Consider the following 16,830-nt stretch of genomic DNA (forward strand, 5'->3'; position numbering starts at 1 on the left):
TTGATCTTGGCCTCCAGCTGGATTTTGGTTTTGATCAGCTGGTCACATCTTTCCTCTGCATCAGCCAAGCCTTCAGCTTCCTTGAGTTGGAAAAAAAATCAAAATTGGAAAGAAAGAATGAAATATTTAAAAATGATAACAATGTCAATCTCTGCTGTTGGTTCTTTGGATTTAGATATTATGAACCACCTCCTGTGTGCAATCCAGGATACATTGTGGGAAAACCAAATGTCCTGTTCCTTCAGAATAGTATATTTCTAGTAGATTAGAAAGCCTACCCCCCAAAAGCTATCATGAAATCAGAAAGCAGTTTGTGACGGAAGAGATCAGAGAAGTTCTATTAGAGGTAGTTTCCTGAATAAAGTGACATTTAAGCTACACCTTGAGAGGTGGGCAGGATTTCATTTTGTAAAAATCAAGTCACTGGGGGAAATGGGGCAGGATGAGAGAAGGCATTCCAGTGGGGAATTCAGGATGCAGCTGCTAATGAACTGCTTCTCTTTGTAGTACTGGAGGATGATTGTGGTTATGATGTTTTTCGACATTCAAGTTGAGGCATAAAGTAATCAAGAAATTCCTGGCAACCTGCTATGTTTCCAATTAAGAGGGTTGGGAGTGGACAAGATATGAGCAAGAAACTGATAAATACATTCATCAGTGAGCCTCCATGCTAGCCTTTGAATACATAAAAGTGTAAAATGTGCTGTGTGTGCTCATGTAGTGAATATAGTGCTGTAGGACAGATTCTAAGTGATTCTCCAGGGACAACAGAAGAGCATACTGGATAGATTTGAAGGGGCTGGGTCAGCAGCACCCACCATGACTCCACTACTTACAGCTCTTTTTCCTTCTGTAATCTAGAAGAAAGAGTTATTACACTGCCCAAACTTGACAGAAGAAACTAATTTTAATCAACAGGAGAAATATATGATTTTGTGATGAGTAGATGATACCAGACCAATTCGGTTCACTCCAAATGAAAGACAGTCTTATAAATTACATTTCACAGTTGATGGAGGCAGTTCTCAAATGACTGGTGCAGGAGTGAGCAGTGAGCGGGCTGGCTGGAGGGGAGAGCTGGGGGCAGGCAGAGCTTCCAGGGTGCCAAGGCAGCGGTCTGGGTGCCATGGGGCACTGACTGTGCACATGGATTGGAAAGAGTGAATCTGAATTTTGGAGGTCAGTAACAAACAACAATTCTGTAAAATGTGATGGAGAGCACTGACATCTGTCAGCTGTACATATCATGATTTAAAACTGGACATCGAGAAGTTTAAGGAAGTTTTGGAGATTAAAAAAAAATAAATCTCTTCATGCTATCCTCCCCTTAATATTTCATTTGGGATAGTTTTATGTGAAAATCACTTTCAAAGACTGACTTCAAAGGGAAGTCATAAGTCCTGCAGTTTGATGAAATAGTGGAGAACGGATGACAGTGGTCGGTTCTACCTTATTGCCCCAGTCCTGGTTTGGGCGATGAAGGGATATATGGACTATGCTAGAACCATCAGAGTGCTTTGACCTTCTCCTTCCAGTGAGTGTCCCCACACTGACTACCCAGCTCACTGCCGCTAGTGGCCAGACTTCTCGCACTTGCATCCTGATGAGCAGCACCCACCATGACTCCACTACTTACAGCCTGAACCTGGAGCTGCAGGTCATTTTTCTCTTTCAAGAGAGTCACCATTTTTTCCTCCAGTTCCTTCCTTTTGGCCTCTGACTTGGCGAGCTCGTCTTTGGTTTTCTGAAACTCTTCCTTCATGGTGGCCATCTCCTTCTCGGTCTCTGCGCTCTTGAGGAGAGGCTTGATCTTGAAGAAGAGCTTCATCCAGGGCCAGTGCTTGACGTTCATGAAGGCGCGGATGTTGTACTGGATGCAGAAGATGGACTCCCTGAAATTTAATTGATGCAAATTTGATACTGTGGGGATGAAGAAATGAGATGAAATCTTGGCAATGAGAGCTGGAGGTTCTGCCCCCACTGTGTACCTCTCCTACCTTCAAAAGCACAGATGGGAGAAATTCCATTTTGGGATGATGGTCAAGGACTTGTTAATCACTCATTTCTCTACATGAGTGCCTCTCAAACTTTTGGTGTGCATAAGAGTCATGAAGGACTCGTTAAAATGCTTGTTCCTGAACCTTACCCCAGAGATTCCATCAGATCTGAGATGTGGTCTAAAATGTGCATTTGTAACAAGTTTGCAAGAGACGCTGATGATGTAGGTCTAAGGACCACCCTTTGAGAACTACTGCTGTACATCAGTGCTTCTCAAGCTTTCCTTCTGGAACACCACTAAGAGCAGTGGTAAAAATCACTTTCAAGACCCATGAGGGATGAGGGCACCAAACAAAGGGATTCATTAAAGACAGAACTTCTGTAAAAATCTCTCGTTTTACATTTTATGTGTTGTGTGAATTTTGCATTCTAATCTGTAATATTATCACATTTAAAAAATTAATTTATTTAAAAAATTAATTACCCTCCTATATAGGCAACTGACTGCCCAAATATCTATATAGTGGGTTATGACCAAACTTACTATTTTTAATAAAATAGAATACAATAGAAAATATTAACATAACCATAGGTGATAGAAATAAAATTTGTTTGATGTAAATTACATACATACTTACACACACACACACACACACACACACACATGAGTGTGTATATGCTTATATAAAATGCATTTCTCACCAGGGGTCCTATTCACATGCATTCTGCCATTTGAGACACCTGGATCTTTAGACTAGAACTCTGTCCCTGCATCAAATCAGATCAACAGAAAGCTACATACCTTGGTGACACTGTATTAACTTTCTGAAAAAATCTTTCACAGATAAATGCCCTTAATATTTTACATCATAATAGCTTGATAATAGAAATGATCATATGCAAGAAGTTGTTTCTGCATCTTGTATAAAATCACTGTTGAAAATACTGTCTGCTGTTCAGTTCAGTGTATCTAATTTAATGACCTACCCCCTAAATTCACACTGGTATATTTTTATACTCGTATATTTTCTCTTGTGAGATAAGAACTGCCCACGCTTTATGCTTACTCTCTCTCTCTCTTTAACCTGAACACTCAAAATATGTTTCATGGTGATGATCCCTACCTTTAGTTTTCTGGTATATGTATATCCCCACATCAGTATAGGACTCTTTATTCTTGCTTATGTTTGTGGCCTTATCATATCTGGATCTTAAGCCAACTCAAATGTGTTTCTGAAGCAGAAAGATGGGAATAAATAAAAAATTTATGTTTATACCTTCTCTCTACCATCTTCTGGTACTCCACTCTTGCCAAGAACCCTCTGCACCTGGCCTGGGTTCTAGTAATCAGCTGGGCCAACTTGTCATCTCGCATCTCCTCTAGGAGCCCCAGAAGACCAGCTTTGAAAAAGACCTGTGCATGGGAAGAGTTGCAGATCAGACACTATCCATAAACTTCAAGGGGACACAGATAGCATCAGGTAGGCTTTAGAAACCATTACCTTGGTGTGACCAAATTTATACTGGGTGTGGTCAACATCGATGGACCCAAGAAGCTTCTCAGAAGCTTTCTTGCTGTCAATGAACTGTCCTTCGGGGATAGCACTTGCATTTAATACCTTGTATCTGTTTAAGTAAATATAGTTTTTTTTTAAAAATTCGTTTATGATGACACTAATAGATAAACATTAAATGACCTATTTAGAACATCAGAGCTTTAAAGAAAAGTATCCTTCTTTGTTTGCAGGAAGGACTTTGTATACATGGATGGTCAGATCATCAACAGTTTTCATTCCATTCCACCTTCCTGCACAGTTGCAGACTTTCCTTTCTGCCTCATCAGACCTTATTCTCAGGAAAGCATCCCATGATCTTGTTCATGTTAAGATGTAGATGACCAATAAAATGTGACATGTTTTCCTGGCTAGATTCATTTGCTTTTTATGATCCTGAGTCCCAGAAAGCAAATTTTTAGTGAGGAATCTGGTAGGAAGGTTCAGTTCAGGTAGGAGGAACTGTTCTGATCACCCAAATTCACGCGTAATTGTACTTTGGGTTTTGCACACTGAAGTTCTCTGCCCATTCTACCAGACCCAGCCTTAGAGAGGCCAGCTCCCTGGAGCTGCCGCCAGCCCTTTGTCCCTATGCCTCCTATTTGATTCCCAAGATGGACTTATCTAGGGAGGAGAAAGAGTTGCTTTCTGGTATGACAGGGTTCTGGAAACCAGTGAGTGAGGGCGGGAGACAAAGGAAGTGATAGAAAATGACTCACTGGGAGCTCTGTACCTGCCTGGGAGAGTTCCTAACCTAGCCACCAACACCCATGTGACTTTGGGCAGGTAGCTTAATCTCTTGAGCCTCAGTTTATTCATCTATAAGAGGAGGTATTGCTAGTACTTACATATTACACATGAAAAAATGGTAGTTCTCCTAATCACTGAAGTCAATGTGTATATCTATGGGCTAAGCCAGGAGCTCAGTAAAGCCCGTGAAAAGTCTGGAGTACAAAATAGGTGGTATATCTATATTTTAAAGGTGTTTTTGAGGCTTATGATTTTTCACTCTTTGTGGCAAACTAAACATGAATAGAGGCATTTTTTTCACTAAATTGTTTTGCTTGCAATAAATATATTTATAGTAAACTTCAAGATGTACCATAATTCAGAGAGTCTGACCTCTGTTTGAAATCTGCATAAAGGATCCTGCTTGGGAACCCCTTCCTGCAGATGCGGATCCCTTCTAGCACACCGTTACACCGCAGCTGGTGCAGGACAAGTTCATGCTCCATGGCCCCTAAAAGTATACATTTGGATTACACTGCAGAATTGTTGCTGTTTTTTCAAAAGAGGTATAGCAGTCATGCTTTGTACCTTCACTCTAGAGCTTCTTACCGGGAGTTTTTGTTTCATTGGGGATGATACAGCGCACAAAATGAGGATGGGTACTCCTGAGGTTGGTCATCAGTTTGTTCAAATTCTCCTGTAAAGTCAGGAAAAAGCCCGTTATCTCCGACTTTAGCCATAGTTGTGGGCATTTGGTGATGTCTATAAACTCAATGTTTATGGCTGAGTTGAATGACCAGTGTGGACCATTTCCATGTAAGGTAATACCTTGCTATCCTTCTCCAGAGAGGCAAGTTTCTCCTCATTACCTCTTTCTCCACTTGAGTTGGCAGGAGTTACACATGAGAAGCAGCCTGACACAGGTCCTACTTCCTCCCTGGAGCATGGCCTCCCACATACACTCACAAGGCTATTGCCTTCTTATACAAGATGGCCACACTTTCTTCTACCCAACGCCATGGTTCTCCAATGAGGACATGCAAGCCTGCACCACACTGGAGCTTTTTCTCATGAACATAGCTCCCCTTTCCAACCCAATTAAATCTCAGGGCATCAATGTCATCTAAAGGGGAACAATCTTACCAGCTATAATTGGGGGCTGACTGGATTAAGGACAAAGATACCATATTAAGTTCCTTATAGGCTAGCTGCTAGATTTTCATTAGCTTTACCGTTAATTTAATCTGAGTACTGTGTCATTCATTGCTTAGTTTTATGACAAGACTAGACTATGAATGGTAGAATATTTAGTTTTATAAAATTTCCTGTAAAATATTTGGCATTATGTGGCTCGACATGAAAGATGAGCTAATAATTTCTGAGTAACTTAAATGTTTTCTCTCTAAAACTAGATGAACAGATATCATTAATCATTGTCAGTCTTTTCCTCAGTGACTTGTGGAAAGAACTCTGTGCTTTAAAAAACAAATTCCTAAAGTAAGTGGGGAGTGTCAAAAACAGTTTCTTCCTTACTCTGAAAAGGGCAGACACAGTCTGGAAAGAAGAACCCTTCTTCTTGCCACCTTTCTTGGGACCACCACTTGCCTCTGGAGAGCAAATAAGAAAAGGTGTCATTCAAGTATAGTTTTGAACTAACAAAGCTATTTCTTGCTTATTTATTGCCAGTTTCTGCACGCATCTGATGGAGCAGTTTTTGGACACTACTGGCCTCTCTGTTGGAGCCAAATGACTCTTACCTGTCAACTAAACTTGTATCCACTTTTCTGTGATTTTTTTTTCTCCATTAGAAGATGAAGTGAAGGGCATTCACTTCACTGTGTAAAAATGGATCCTTAATGTTAGGACATCTGGGGACAAAATAACTTCAAAAATCATCAGTAGAAACTAGTCTAGATAGGCAGAAGTTTGTCACTCCATTGCCTTAAATATCCCCAGCTACTCAATATCCAGCAGATGTGGAGGAAAGAATAGGAGAGAATCATAGAAGCTGAGGCCTTTCATTGGTTGAGGTCATAACAGTTCCTCTTTGACCCTTTGCAGTAAGGCAGGTCTCTGTCAGTGCCAGAGTGAGACACAAATGTATAATTGCAATGCAGGCTACTTAGTCAAAACTTGGAAAAACAATGGATCTGGCCCTGCAATCCTTCTGGCAGGGTTATGAGATCAGCCTCCATCTAACAGCACTTTTTGGAATATCTAGAGAAAGTGTTAGATTTTTTGAGTGTTACCTCCTTCGGCAGTTTGTCCCCCAGCAAAGAGGAGAGCCAGAGTCTTCATTGCAGACTTCTGGTACAGCCCGACCACGGTCTCGTTCAAGGGGTCCTTGTTCTTGTCCAGCCAGCCACCAATGTTGTAGTCCACGGTGCCGGCGTAGTGGATCAGAGAGAAGTGCGCCTCAGCCTTGCCTTTGACAACCTTGGGCTTCTGGAAGTTGGCCGACTTTCCAAGATGCTGTTCGTATAGCTTGTTCTTGAAGGAGGTGTCTGTGGCCTTGGGGAACATGCACTCCTCTTCCAGGATAGAGAAGATGCCCATGGGCTGGATTAAAGCAAAACAAAATGCATATAGGGTAAATATGAGCCGTAGGATGAGCCACAGAGTTTACGAGAAGATGTTACTGAGTGAACAGATCAGGAGACCTTCTCGATGAGCTCAATGCAGGCAGCCAGGTCCATCCCGAAGTCGATGAAGGTCCACTCGATGCCCTCCTTCTTGTACTCCTCCTGCTCCAGCACGAACATGTGGTGGTTGAAGAACTGTTGCAGCTTCTCGTTGGTGAAGTTGATGCACAGCTGCTCCAGGCTGTTGAACTAAATAAATACATGTGTTCACTTTTCTCTTGAGCAAATTGAGCATTTGTAAATGTAGGACTTCTTAATTTAAAAATATATGTTGAATAGCCTTTAGATTACAGATATCAAAATCATGGGGCGGGGAACACTATGAAATCTACTGTTTTCTCTGCTGCCATTTTATTACAGAATCCTAGATCTTATTAATGCTCTTTCCCTGCACTGGCTTAAGCTTACTCAGGGATTTTTCTCAGTTCCTACTTCATCATTTCATGTTTATTCCATTATCTTTTCCATTTTCCATGGACTCAATTAAGAGCTAATGGGCAACCCATTAGGAGCTGGCTGGGAGGAGTCTCTGTAGTATGGAAATCACCAGTGTCAGCTTTGTAACTGGACAATAATTGACACTATTGTTCTTCTTCAATGTGAAATGAAAACAAAATCAAGATACCAAATATCATATACAGTGTGATAACACACTTGTGTTAAAAACAAAAGCCAAACTCCAAAATGTTAACATTAGCTTGATATAAATAGTGGAATTAACAGGGAACTCTTTCCCTTGATTTTGCGTATTTCCTGCAGTGTCCAAGTTTTGCTTTTATAATTAGAAAGAAAAAGATAAACTTCTTAAAAGCTATAAGCAAGAAAACTGTATTTCATCAGGTAGGGATTTTTATCTTATCCCCTTAATGAGAATAAATGCTGACTTTATTAGTTACTAATCTTTGCTCTTCTTGTCTAAGTGTTTTTGAATGACTTCCCCACCATATATTCAGAATATGTTGTGTTTCACAGGATTACTTTGATATTTTTATGTTAACTTCATTTGGTGCTGTGGGATTTTTAGAGGACCCCCCCCCCCGGACACAAAGCTAGCTCTTAACTCCCTTTGGGTCCCGTACGTAGCAAGTCAGAGTGCTCATCAAGTACATGATTTCTCATAGAGGGGGGACTGCCACTGTGATAAATGAGTAGTAGTTACTCTATCATTCTCTTTTAAGTTTCAGCATAACTTTTTGGGAGTAGTGAGAGAAGGTTATAATATTCATAGATTTCTTCTTATTGATGTTTCTGTTGCCTTACTGTAAAATCCCCTTACCAACCAGCTACCAACTCACATCAAAGATCTCAAAGCCGGCGATGTCCAAGACCCCGATGAAGTACTGTCTGGGCTGTTTGGTGTCCAGCTGCTGGTTGATGCGGGTGACCATCCACAGGAACATCTTCTCATAGATGGCTTTGGCCAGAGCTCCCACAGCGTTGGTCACCTTGAAAAACAAAAATATATCTCTTGAGGTTATCAGAGTACTGTAAAAATGCTTGATTCCTGCCAGTGAATTGAATTATGCACCTACCTGCTCTACAGTCTGGCCTTTGGTGACGTACTCATTGCCGACCTTGACCCTGGGGTAGCAGAGGGCTTTGAGCAGGTCAGCAGAGTTCAGATTCTGGAGATAGGCCGCCTTGTCAGCAACTGAAAAGAAGAAAGGATAAAACAAAGTTATTATGGCCCAGAGCAACGCATTTTCTCAAAAAACATTTTTTTAAGCTATAGACATTTTGTGCAGTGTTTTCAGAATATCTCTTTTGAGCATTCTTGCCCCCTTTTTTCCCCATTAAGTTCAAGATTTTCATTATGGATAGTGTGCCCTAAAGAACTTCATAGATGGTAGGAAACATCTATCTAATATAATGCTTCACATAGTATATTATCTGGGGATACTTTAAAACTCAATTCTTAAAAATGACTTTGTCGTCCTAGAAAAACTCAAGGATAACAAGTTAAGAATGTGATTTTCAAACAAACAAAAAATCAGGGATGACTTCGTTGGTACCTTCAGTGCCATCTGGCTCAGCCTGCTCCTCCCGCTGCTTCTGCTTGAACTTCAAGTTCCCATAATGCATCACAGCCCCTGTGAGCTTGTAGATGGAGACTTTCTCTTCACTAGTGAAGCCCAAAATATCAATAGCACTCTGCCAATATAACCAAGAGGATAACTGTTACATTATGATCCATACATTTACTATTCATCATTCACATTCTGATTCCTGATACGTTGGTCAAACTGAGGAAACTATCCTTGCTGATGGGGGTGCAAGGAACTCTTTAGAGGCCAGCACTGAGCATTAGAACTATAGGTACAGATCCCCTAAGATTGAAAAAGTAAACTTAAGATAGAGAACAAGATAGTAAACTTAAGGAACTTGTTATTTTGAGAAGCGGTATGGATCTCATTCGTGTAGATTACAAAAAAAAAAAAGTGGTTTAGATAAATTCAGATATGATAGACCTTCTTTTTTGGCTGACTGTAGGTGGCACACCTGTGCTCATCTTTGAACCCTCTCTTGCTATTTCTACTAGAAACTGAATATTTATCTGGAGGGACCATTGTTCTAACCCAAAATCATCATTCTTGTGTTGCACTTACATCTGTTGCCATCAGCTCTTCTTGATCATCAATGCTAGCCACACTGATCTCCCCTTGACTGACAAATGGGTAGTCATATGGGTTGGTGGTGATCAGAAGCATTTCTAAGTACATGAAACAGAGAAAAGGTAGGCAGAATTATCCCCTTCATTAAAACAAGAGATGGCTAGACAAATTCTAAGACACTTTATGAAGCCAAAGAAGATTATCACATACTGGGAAAAGTTATATTTACAAGAATGATCAGTACAGTGCTATTTAAAATCCAGGATTGGAAACAACCTAAATATTCTTTAAAAAGTATGGTTAAATAAATTATGCTTATCTCTAGAATATAACACGATGCAACCATTAGAAATAATAATGTGGAGCTACAGTTGGTGACATGGAAAAAAACCACGGTACATTATTGCTCAATGAAAAAAGTACATCACGGAGGAACATTGAAGTATGATTCCAGTTATCATATGTATAAGTACAGAACATGAGTAGAATGATATTCACCCAAGTGTTCACAGTGGTTATTTCATAGTGATAGGATTTGAAGCTGTTATCTTCAGTTTTCATTTTTGATTTCTATAATAAGCACACATAAACTTACGAAGCTGCTTTCGAAATCAAGGTGATAAACCTGACAAAATTCAGTCATGGAATACTGGGGCTGGACCATGCACGGGGAGGTGCTGGTGCAATCGTTCTGCAAAGGGATTATGACATTTCTTACCAATTAGTTCTGGTTTCTTGTTCGATGTGATCTGATAAAAAATATGATAGCTCCTTTCCGCCTTAAGCTGGAAAGTAACTCTAGACTTCTCTAGCAGATCTGGTAGGAAAAAATGAACAGAGCAATGCAAAAATTCACGTGGGTTGCAGATTTTACTTTGGGTTGACTTTATAAGTTATAGGAAACAGAAATGACTATAAATGAGATCCAAGCACTCACATGTTTCAATATCAGCAGAAGCCAGCTTCCCTGTGGTGCCAAAGTGGATTCTGATGAATTTACCCTTGAAAGGAAAACTAATATTACTACTTTGTTTTCATATCATATCAAATCTTTGAGAAACTCAAAATACTTGGACTGCCTAATGGGTTGATATTAAATAAATCCAGAGACTATTTGTATGAGGCAGAAAAGGTGTATCTCCTGTTTTTGGGGGTAAAAGAATTTTATCTTTGATTTTCATATTACAAATAATTGTAGGTAATGACAAATGAGAAATAACTCAGATATAGGGTCACATATCTTTTTAGATGGGACTTGGATCCATATTATTACATGCTCAGAGGGAAAGGAGAGAGCCTGATGTAGTATAATGTGAACGAAAAGATTCAGAGAGTATATTCACAAACAACCCATACACCTTGACCAGTGAACAGTGTCTGTACCAGTGTCTGCAACTTACAAAGCGAGAGGAGTTGTCATTCCTCACGGTCTTGGCGTTGCCAAAGGCCTCCAGTAGGGGGTTGGCGCTGATGATTTGATCTTCAAGGGTCCCCTGCAAAGGCAAGAGCGGTCCTCACCTCTGGTGCTCCAGAATTTCTGAGAGCGCAGAGAGTCTTGAGTCTGGCCCCAGACCCACCTGCATTTTGCCAGAGGTAGCTTCCTCCTTCTTCTTGTCCCCAGTGACTGCAATTGTTGCAAAGTACTGGATGACACGCTTGGTGTTCACAGTCTTCCCAGCACCAGATTCTCCGCTGTCAAATAAAAACAAGTGAGATGAGGTTCCAGATGTGGCAACTGTCACAGTCATAAGAAAGCATAAAATTTACTTACGTGATCAGGATTGACTGATTCTCTCGGTCTACAAAAGAGAAATCATAAACATTTAATACTGGGTGGTTTTTTTTTTTTGTATATTTGTAAATAGTAAAGTAAAATGGGATGAACTTAGTATTTTTCAGACTGGACTTTGCAATCTCTAGGGCTTCATGGGCCCTCGGCCACCAGTCTTTTCCAGTGCCCCTTCCATGTCCCCCACTACCTCCCCACACCCCACCCCTGACTTCAGCACACTTGCATCCATTTAAACAGAACACTGGAACAAAGCAGCAGATCTTTTCTTTGTAATATTCTGTCACTAGGGACATATCAAAGTGGACTTGAGCCTTTGGTCGGGTTTAGATGACAATTCCAGTAGTGAATAGTGAATTTTTATTGTAGGTGTAAGAAGTCATGAAAAATAGGTATTTTAGCATGTGGGATGGGGTAAATATAGTACAGGTGGTAGCTTTGGAAGTAATCACGGCTTTAGTCATAGTTTGGGGAAAAGGTTGGTTTTACTGTTTTACTCTCTCTGAAGATGAATTCTCTAAGTCCTTTCCCCAACTAGCTTAGACCTGGGCTGGCTGAGGCAGTATTCTAGGAAGAAGATTCATGGTATAGCTGTTTTCATACCAAATACACCTTAAAATCTGGAGCGTGTTGAGGTTGGCTCAGGGCAAAGGGCAATAGCATTTTTGCCCTCCCTAATATAGAGAGGGCATTCGTTGGTCATAGTTTCTGATGTTGAGGATAAGACCACAGGGGCAGATTTTACTCTTCTGGTTTTTGGCTCTTGGCAACGGAAGCACAGTTTGTATGTGTGATTGCATGTGTGTATACACAAACAGTGTTTATAATTTTTGCTCAAGCTTTTTTAGTTTCTGAGTCATTCAAAAGTAAATTCTCTAACTATGGTCAACCCCTGTTGACTTTTTAAAAGTTGAAGAGACCATGAGCAATTGTGTGATGGTAAGGATTGCAAGTCATCTATTAAACCCCCTCCTTCCTGGACCGCCTCCCTCGCCAGTACACCAGCCTAACGGAAGGGCTCAAAGAGTGTGTTGAGACAGTTAGGGTCTCTTTCTCCTATGGCTCCAAAAAGATTACGCACACACAAAGCATTTAACTCACCCGTCAGCATGAACTGATAGGCGTTGTCGGAGATGGAGAAGATGTGGGGCGGGGCCTCCTGACGCTTCTTGCCTCGGTAGGCGCCCACCACCTCGGGGTTGTACACCGGCAGCCACTTGTAGGGGTTCACGGTGACACAGAAGAGGCCCGAGTAGGTCTACGCAAGGGAATAAGAAAGAGCTTTCCCTGTTAGGTGTGCAATTCACTTGTTAAATGAATTCTGACTCAAAGGAGCACTTTAAGGAAGTACCCTACATTTCTTGAAGGCATCGGCATGAAAATTAGTTGGAACGTTCAACAGTGAGAGAGCAAAATCCTTGAGGGAAGGGCTCATAATTTTGACTTTTTATTCCTCTTGGGACTTATCACAATGATTTTCACATAGTAGGAGCTCCAAAGGTGTTTTTTTTTTTTTAATGTGTAGTGTGAGACATTTTTACTGTGTTTTAGGAGATATGCCTGTATTTCCTTTGCAGCATGAAGATCGTTCAAATGCATGAAAATAGAAGTTTGGACACAACTGAAGTGCCCAACGGTATGAAGTGGTTTGGTGAACTGTGGTAAATCTTAAGACAGTATGATGCAGGCATGTAATAAGGTAAACCTGGAAGGATCCAGCAATCCTGGGACAACATTTGTAGACTACTATTAAACTATAAAGACACAGAACACAAGATGATGTTAATACATTATGATTAAACAGGGAGCTTTTCAACACAGGCACCGACCAGTCAGAATGGATGCTGACCCTAATCACTGGAGACACCGGTGTGGGTATTGTCCGGCTGAGCGTCAGCACTGGCTGAACTACACAAAAATGTCAATGTGATGTAATCAGTTCAATTCTAAGATGTTCACTGGGTGTGTATTATGTGCCAGACCCCTGCAGGGCACCTAGAATAAAGTGTGAATGAGATATGTTCCTTGGGAAGCTCCCGGCCTACAGTCTACACACGAGGCAGACATGTGAATGCATGGTGGTGGACAACCAAGGTCAGTGCTGTGGATGGGGCAGAGACCATAGGACAGGGCATCCCACTCTGCCTGGGGAAGATGGGAGGTTTCCTCGAGGGGGTGGCATTCATATAGAGGGGACCAGGACACACAGATACAAATTGCTGTCATTTTAGAAGACTGAAAAGGAGTAAAATTTGGTCTTTAAAACATTATCTTTTTCTGTTAAAGTGTAAATGTATCATTTACCTCTGGATGATTCTACAACTAGAATGGGGTGGGTGGGTAGAAATGTAGGCACGTGGCTGAGATATAAACAGTAGCTGCTCCAGTGTTTGCTCAGGAGACGTGTGGCAAACCCAGTCTACGTGGACAATGACCTTCCCCGGCTTTGGATGGGAAGACAAAGGATGAAGTACTGGCTGTTGGTTTGTGCCTTACAACAGCAATAGTGAACCTTGCAATTTGTTAACTAACTAATGTACTAGCTAGTTAACACATGTGCTGACTAATTACACCACTAGTGAAAGCGAAATGGGTCACTGCTTTTGACCCATTTATACTACAGGGGAAGCAACGGGCTGGCAGGTCCAGGGTGATGGCGATAAAAAGCACTTGGGTGGGGGAGGCACTCACGTAGATCATCCAGGCCGCATAACGCTCTTTGAGGTTGTACAGAACAGCGGGCTCGTGCAGGTGGGTCATCATGGCCATGTCCTCGATCTTGTCATACTTGGGAGGGTTCATGGGGAAGACTTGATCATCTTTCACTGTCAGAGTCTGGTAAACAGGGAACATAACGGTTCATGTCAATTGAGAGATGGAACACAAGAATTGATAAAATGTGGCCGGCTCCAGGGACTGTACTTACCGCTCCAGCTTCGGTCTTCACCGTCACTTTCCCTCCTTCTCTGCTCTGGATGGTCCCTTTCACAAAGGATTCTTTGGGCTCCGCCACAAAGACAGATGTCTTGGCATCAAAGGGCCTATTCTGGGCCTCAATGCGCTCCTTTTCAGACTTTCGGAGGTACGGAGCTGCCTCCCCAAAAATGGCCATTTCCTGGTCTGAACTCATGGCTGCTGAACTCAGAGGTCCTAAAGGAGATGAGGCATTTCACATTAGAGATGTGGACTGGCATGTGTATCAGTATATCTCTATATATTGGTGGTGATAGTTCATGGAAACTCCACTATTTGGAAATTTCACCAGGCAGGCCCCCTGTGCACCATGCTGTAATTACTGAAACAAACAATCCCAAGATCTCAGATGCATCAAGGGTCACTGTGTAACCAACACTGTACTCAGGGCTTAACATGCACTATTTTCTTTCAACCTCCAAGACTAGCATTCTAATCAGGGAGCTGGATGTAGTCTCCGCGTGCTGTGGAGGAGCTGGTGACCCTTGATCTTTTCGAGCTACAGTGCCTCCCTCATAGAAGAGGGATTACAATATCTGCCTTTCTTAATTCACAGCCTGTGAGATACTGGACAGATACCTTGGGAACAAAGTTACATGGTGACTGAGAAAGCAGTTTGAAATAGTACAGGCTCTTATCTCGATGGAAAATGCTATTTATTGTAATGGGAGAAAAGTCCATTTCTTGTCATATACTGCAAGAGAACTTCATTTCCTCCTTTAGATATTCAGTCAGAAGTGCTCAAGGTCAGGCGTTTTGGGGATGATAATTTTGTTTACCTCTTTTTCTCAAGTTGTGTGCTTACTAGTGTTTGCCTGATATAATATCTTTGCATATTATTATATCTTAGGGTTGGCATATTATCATCCAGTTAATTGGTTAACCTAATTGAGGATAAAAGCCATAGCAAACGTTATCCTCATTTTATTATTTTAAATTTATTCATCGATGTTCAGTCGACATGCAGTGTTATATTATCCTCATTCTTCTGCATTGAAGGGCTCCCTTTGCCCTTCCAAATTTCTTGCTGGAAAATGCGGGCTTGGGCTGCCCTATGCTCTGTTATCTGCAGGTTGCCAGCGGCATTGGTAGAATGAAAGGTTTGGCAAAGAACGCTACTCAGTCATTATGGGATTCAGTTACTTGAAAGTCATTTTGATCAGCTACCCACCAGTGTCTCCCTCCAGAAACACGGTGTGTAGTAGTTGGGCAGATTAATACCTATATGTGTGTAACAAAAGGTTCACAGCATCTTAATTTCATGCAACGCTCAGCATTGGGCAAGGTAACTTTTTACAAGTTTTAAAGGAGCTTAAGGAAGCTTTTTCCTAGGTACCTTCTTTCTTACTTGTTAGATATCATGTTTACTTAATGAATTCTAATAGCAGGATACATTTTTATCAAATTTGAGGTTTTTAGCAAGCGAATCCTATTGCAGATCTCTTTTCCCTATAGAATGATACTCTGTTAACAAACTAGCAATTCCATTAGCAGTTTTCTTGTTAAGATGCCCCCCTGCCCCCCCACCAACACTTGCATCCCGAATGAGTGTGTGTGCATTGTTCTGAAAAGCAAGACTTCCTTCCCTCTCTCTCCAGTACCTTTCCTGAAGTACAGTTATTAAGGTGTTTACTGAGACCAGCACTTTCTTAAAGGTTGCTAAGTGACACAGATCCATCCCAGAGGCTCTCACCTTCTCCTCCAGGGACTGGTTAGTCCAACACTTACCTTGTTAGCAAGTGAGAAGATGTAGTCTGGAAACAAGGCAGTTCTATAAAAGAGAAGGGAAAAGCATTTCATTAGTTAACCAAAAGCAACCCCCCCCCCCCGCAACACACACACAAAATCCATTTTGTGGCATTACTGGCTATTGTAAACAGAAGGCTACAAAAGTCATGGTTGTAAAAACGTGCAGTATCCAAAGGAGCAGTACCCGAGCTAGCTCTGCAGCCGACGCAGGACAGCGTGGCCAGTGTCCCTCTTAAAAGCCCGTTGCCTGTTCCCACTTACCTTGGAGCTTTTTAAAGCAGGACGAGTCAGCTTCATTCCAAGGGCTCTTTTATATGGATAGCTATGGAAACAATGCAGCTGCCTGTGCTTTCTCAAGTCAAAAGGAATTGTTTGGCAGAAAAAATCTTGGCAGTCTTGCGTCCCTGCATAATTCTCATTCATATTAAGAATGGTTGGATATAATTAGAAATATTTTTCTTATTGAGTATGTGAATAAATCTCCTATGGATAATTTGAGAAGATGATCTGAAAGGAAGGTTCAGGCTGGTGGATAAAGGCAGTGGAGAGGCAGCCAGAATTCCTGGCTTCTCTCATAAATTTTTCCTGGCCTAGCTGGGCATGCCATTCAGGTTTGCCTTGCGTCACCTTTCATATTTCACATATTCAACGATAGAAATAAAACACAAATGTTTGTTTTGATTTTGCGAGGGTTAATTTTCACCTGTTGATCTTTTCTTCCGAGCCCTGCAAAATTAAGTACCGTGTCTTCGACAGTTTAAAAGGAAGGAAGGTCCTCTACTTGT

The 16,830-nt window shown here is 41.4% G+C and overlaps 1 protein-coding gene across 1 annotated transcript in view; it reads right to left on the reverse strand.

Moving 5' to 3' along the window:
* The window catches only part of LOC112817045 (myosin-4-like), a 25,913-nt gene extending 9,516 nt beyond the window's left edge, over positions 1-16,397 (reverse strand). Inside the window, exons 1-23 of the mRNA XM_073881716.1 lie at positions 16,307-16,397; positions 16,025-16,067; positions 14,250-14,473; positions 14,015-14,158; positions 12,425-12,581; positions 11,306-11,333; positions 11,112-11,226; positions 10,935-11,027; positions 10,472-10,535; positions 10,253-10,351; positions 9,529-9,632; positions 8,935-9,073; positions 8,455-8,573; positions 8,218-8,367; positions 6,941-7,111; positions 6,530-6,839; positions 5,814-5,887; positions 4,890-4,977; positions 4,674-4,791; positions 3,501-3,624; positions 3,276-3,412; positions 1,637-1,892; positions 1-80 (exon numbers count right to left, since the gene is read on the reverse strand). The exon at positions 1-80 is cut by the window's left edge and continues 55 nt beyond it. Coding sequence (XP_073737817.1) covers positions 1-80; positions 1,637-1,892; positions 3,276-3,412; positions 3,501-3,624; positions 4,674-4,791; positions 4,890-4,977; positions 5,814-5,887; positions 6,530-6,839; positions 6,941-7,111; positions 8,218-8,367; positions 8,455-8,573; positions 8,935-9,073; positions 9,529-9,632; positions 10,253-10,351; positions 10,472-10,535; positions 10,935-11,027; positions 11,112-11,226; positions 11,306-11,333; positions 12,425-12,581; positions 14,015-14,158; positions 14,250-14,453 — 2,774 coding nt within the window. The 5' untranslated portion in view covers positions 14,454-14,473; positions 16,025-16,067; positions 16,307-16,397. The remainder of the gene's footprint in view (positions 81-1,636; positions 1,893-3,275; positions 3,413-3,500; positions 3,625-4,673; positions 4,792-4,889; positions 4,978-5,813; positions 5,888-6,529; positions 6,840-6,940; positions 7,112-8,217; positions 8,368-8,454; positions 8,574-8,934; positions 9,074-9,528; positions 9,633-10,252; positions 10,352-10,471; positions 10,536-10,934; positions 11,028-11,111; positions 11,227-11,305; positions 11,334-12,424; positions 12,582-14,014; positions 14,159-14,249; positions 14,474-16,024; positions 16,068-16,306) is intronic.
* Between the last annotated feature and the right edge of the window lie 433 nt (positions 16,398-16,830).

The sequence above is a fragment of the Callorhinus ursinus genome, unplaced genomic scaffold (genome assembly GCF_003265705.2).
Source record: "Callorhinus ursinus isolate GAN/ISIS: 27379988/994484 unplaced genomic scaffold, GSC_fseal_2.0 scaffold43, whole genome shotgun sequence".
In the NCBI taxonomy this organism is placed as follows: domain Eukaryota; kingdom Metazoa; phylum Chordata; class Mammalia; order Carnivora; family Otariidae; genus Callorhinus; species Callorhinus ursinus.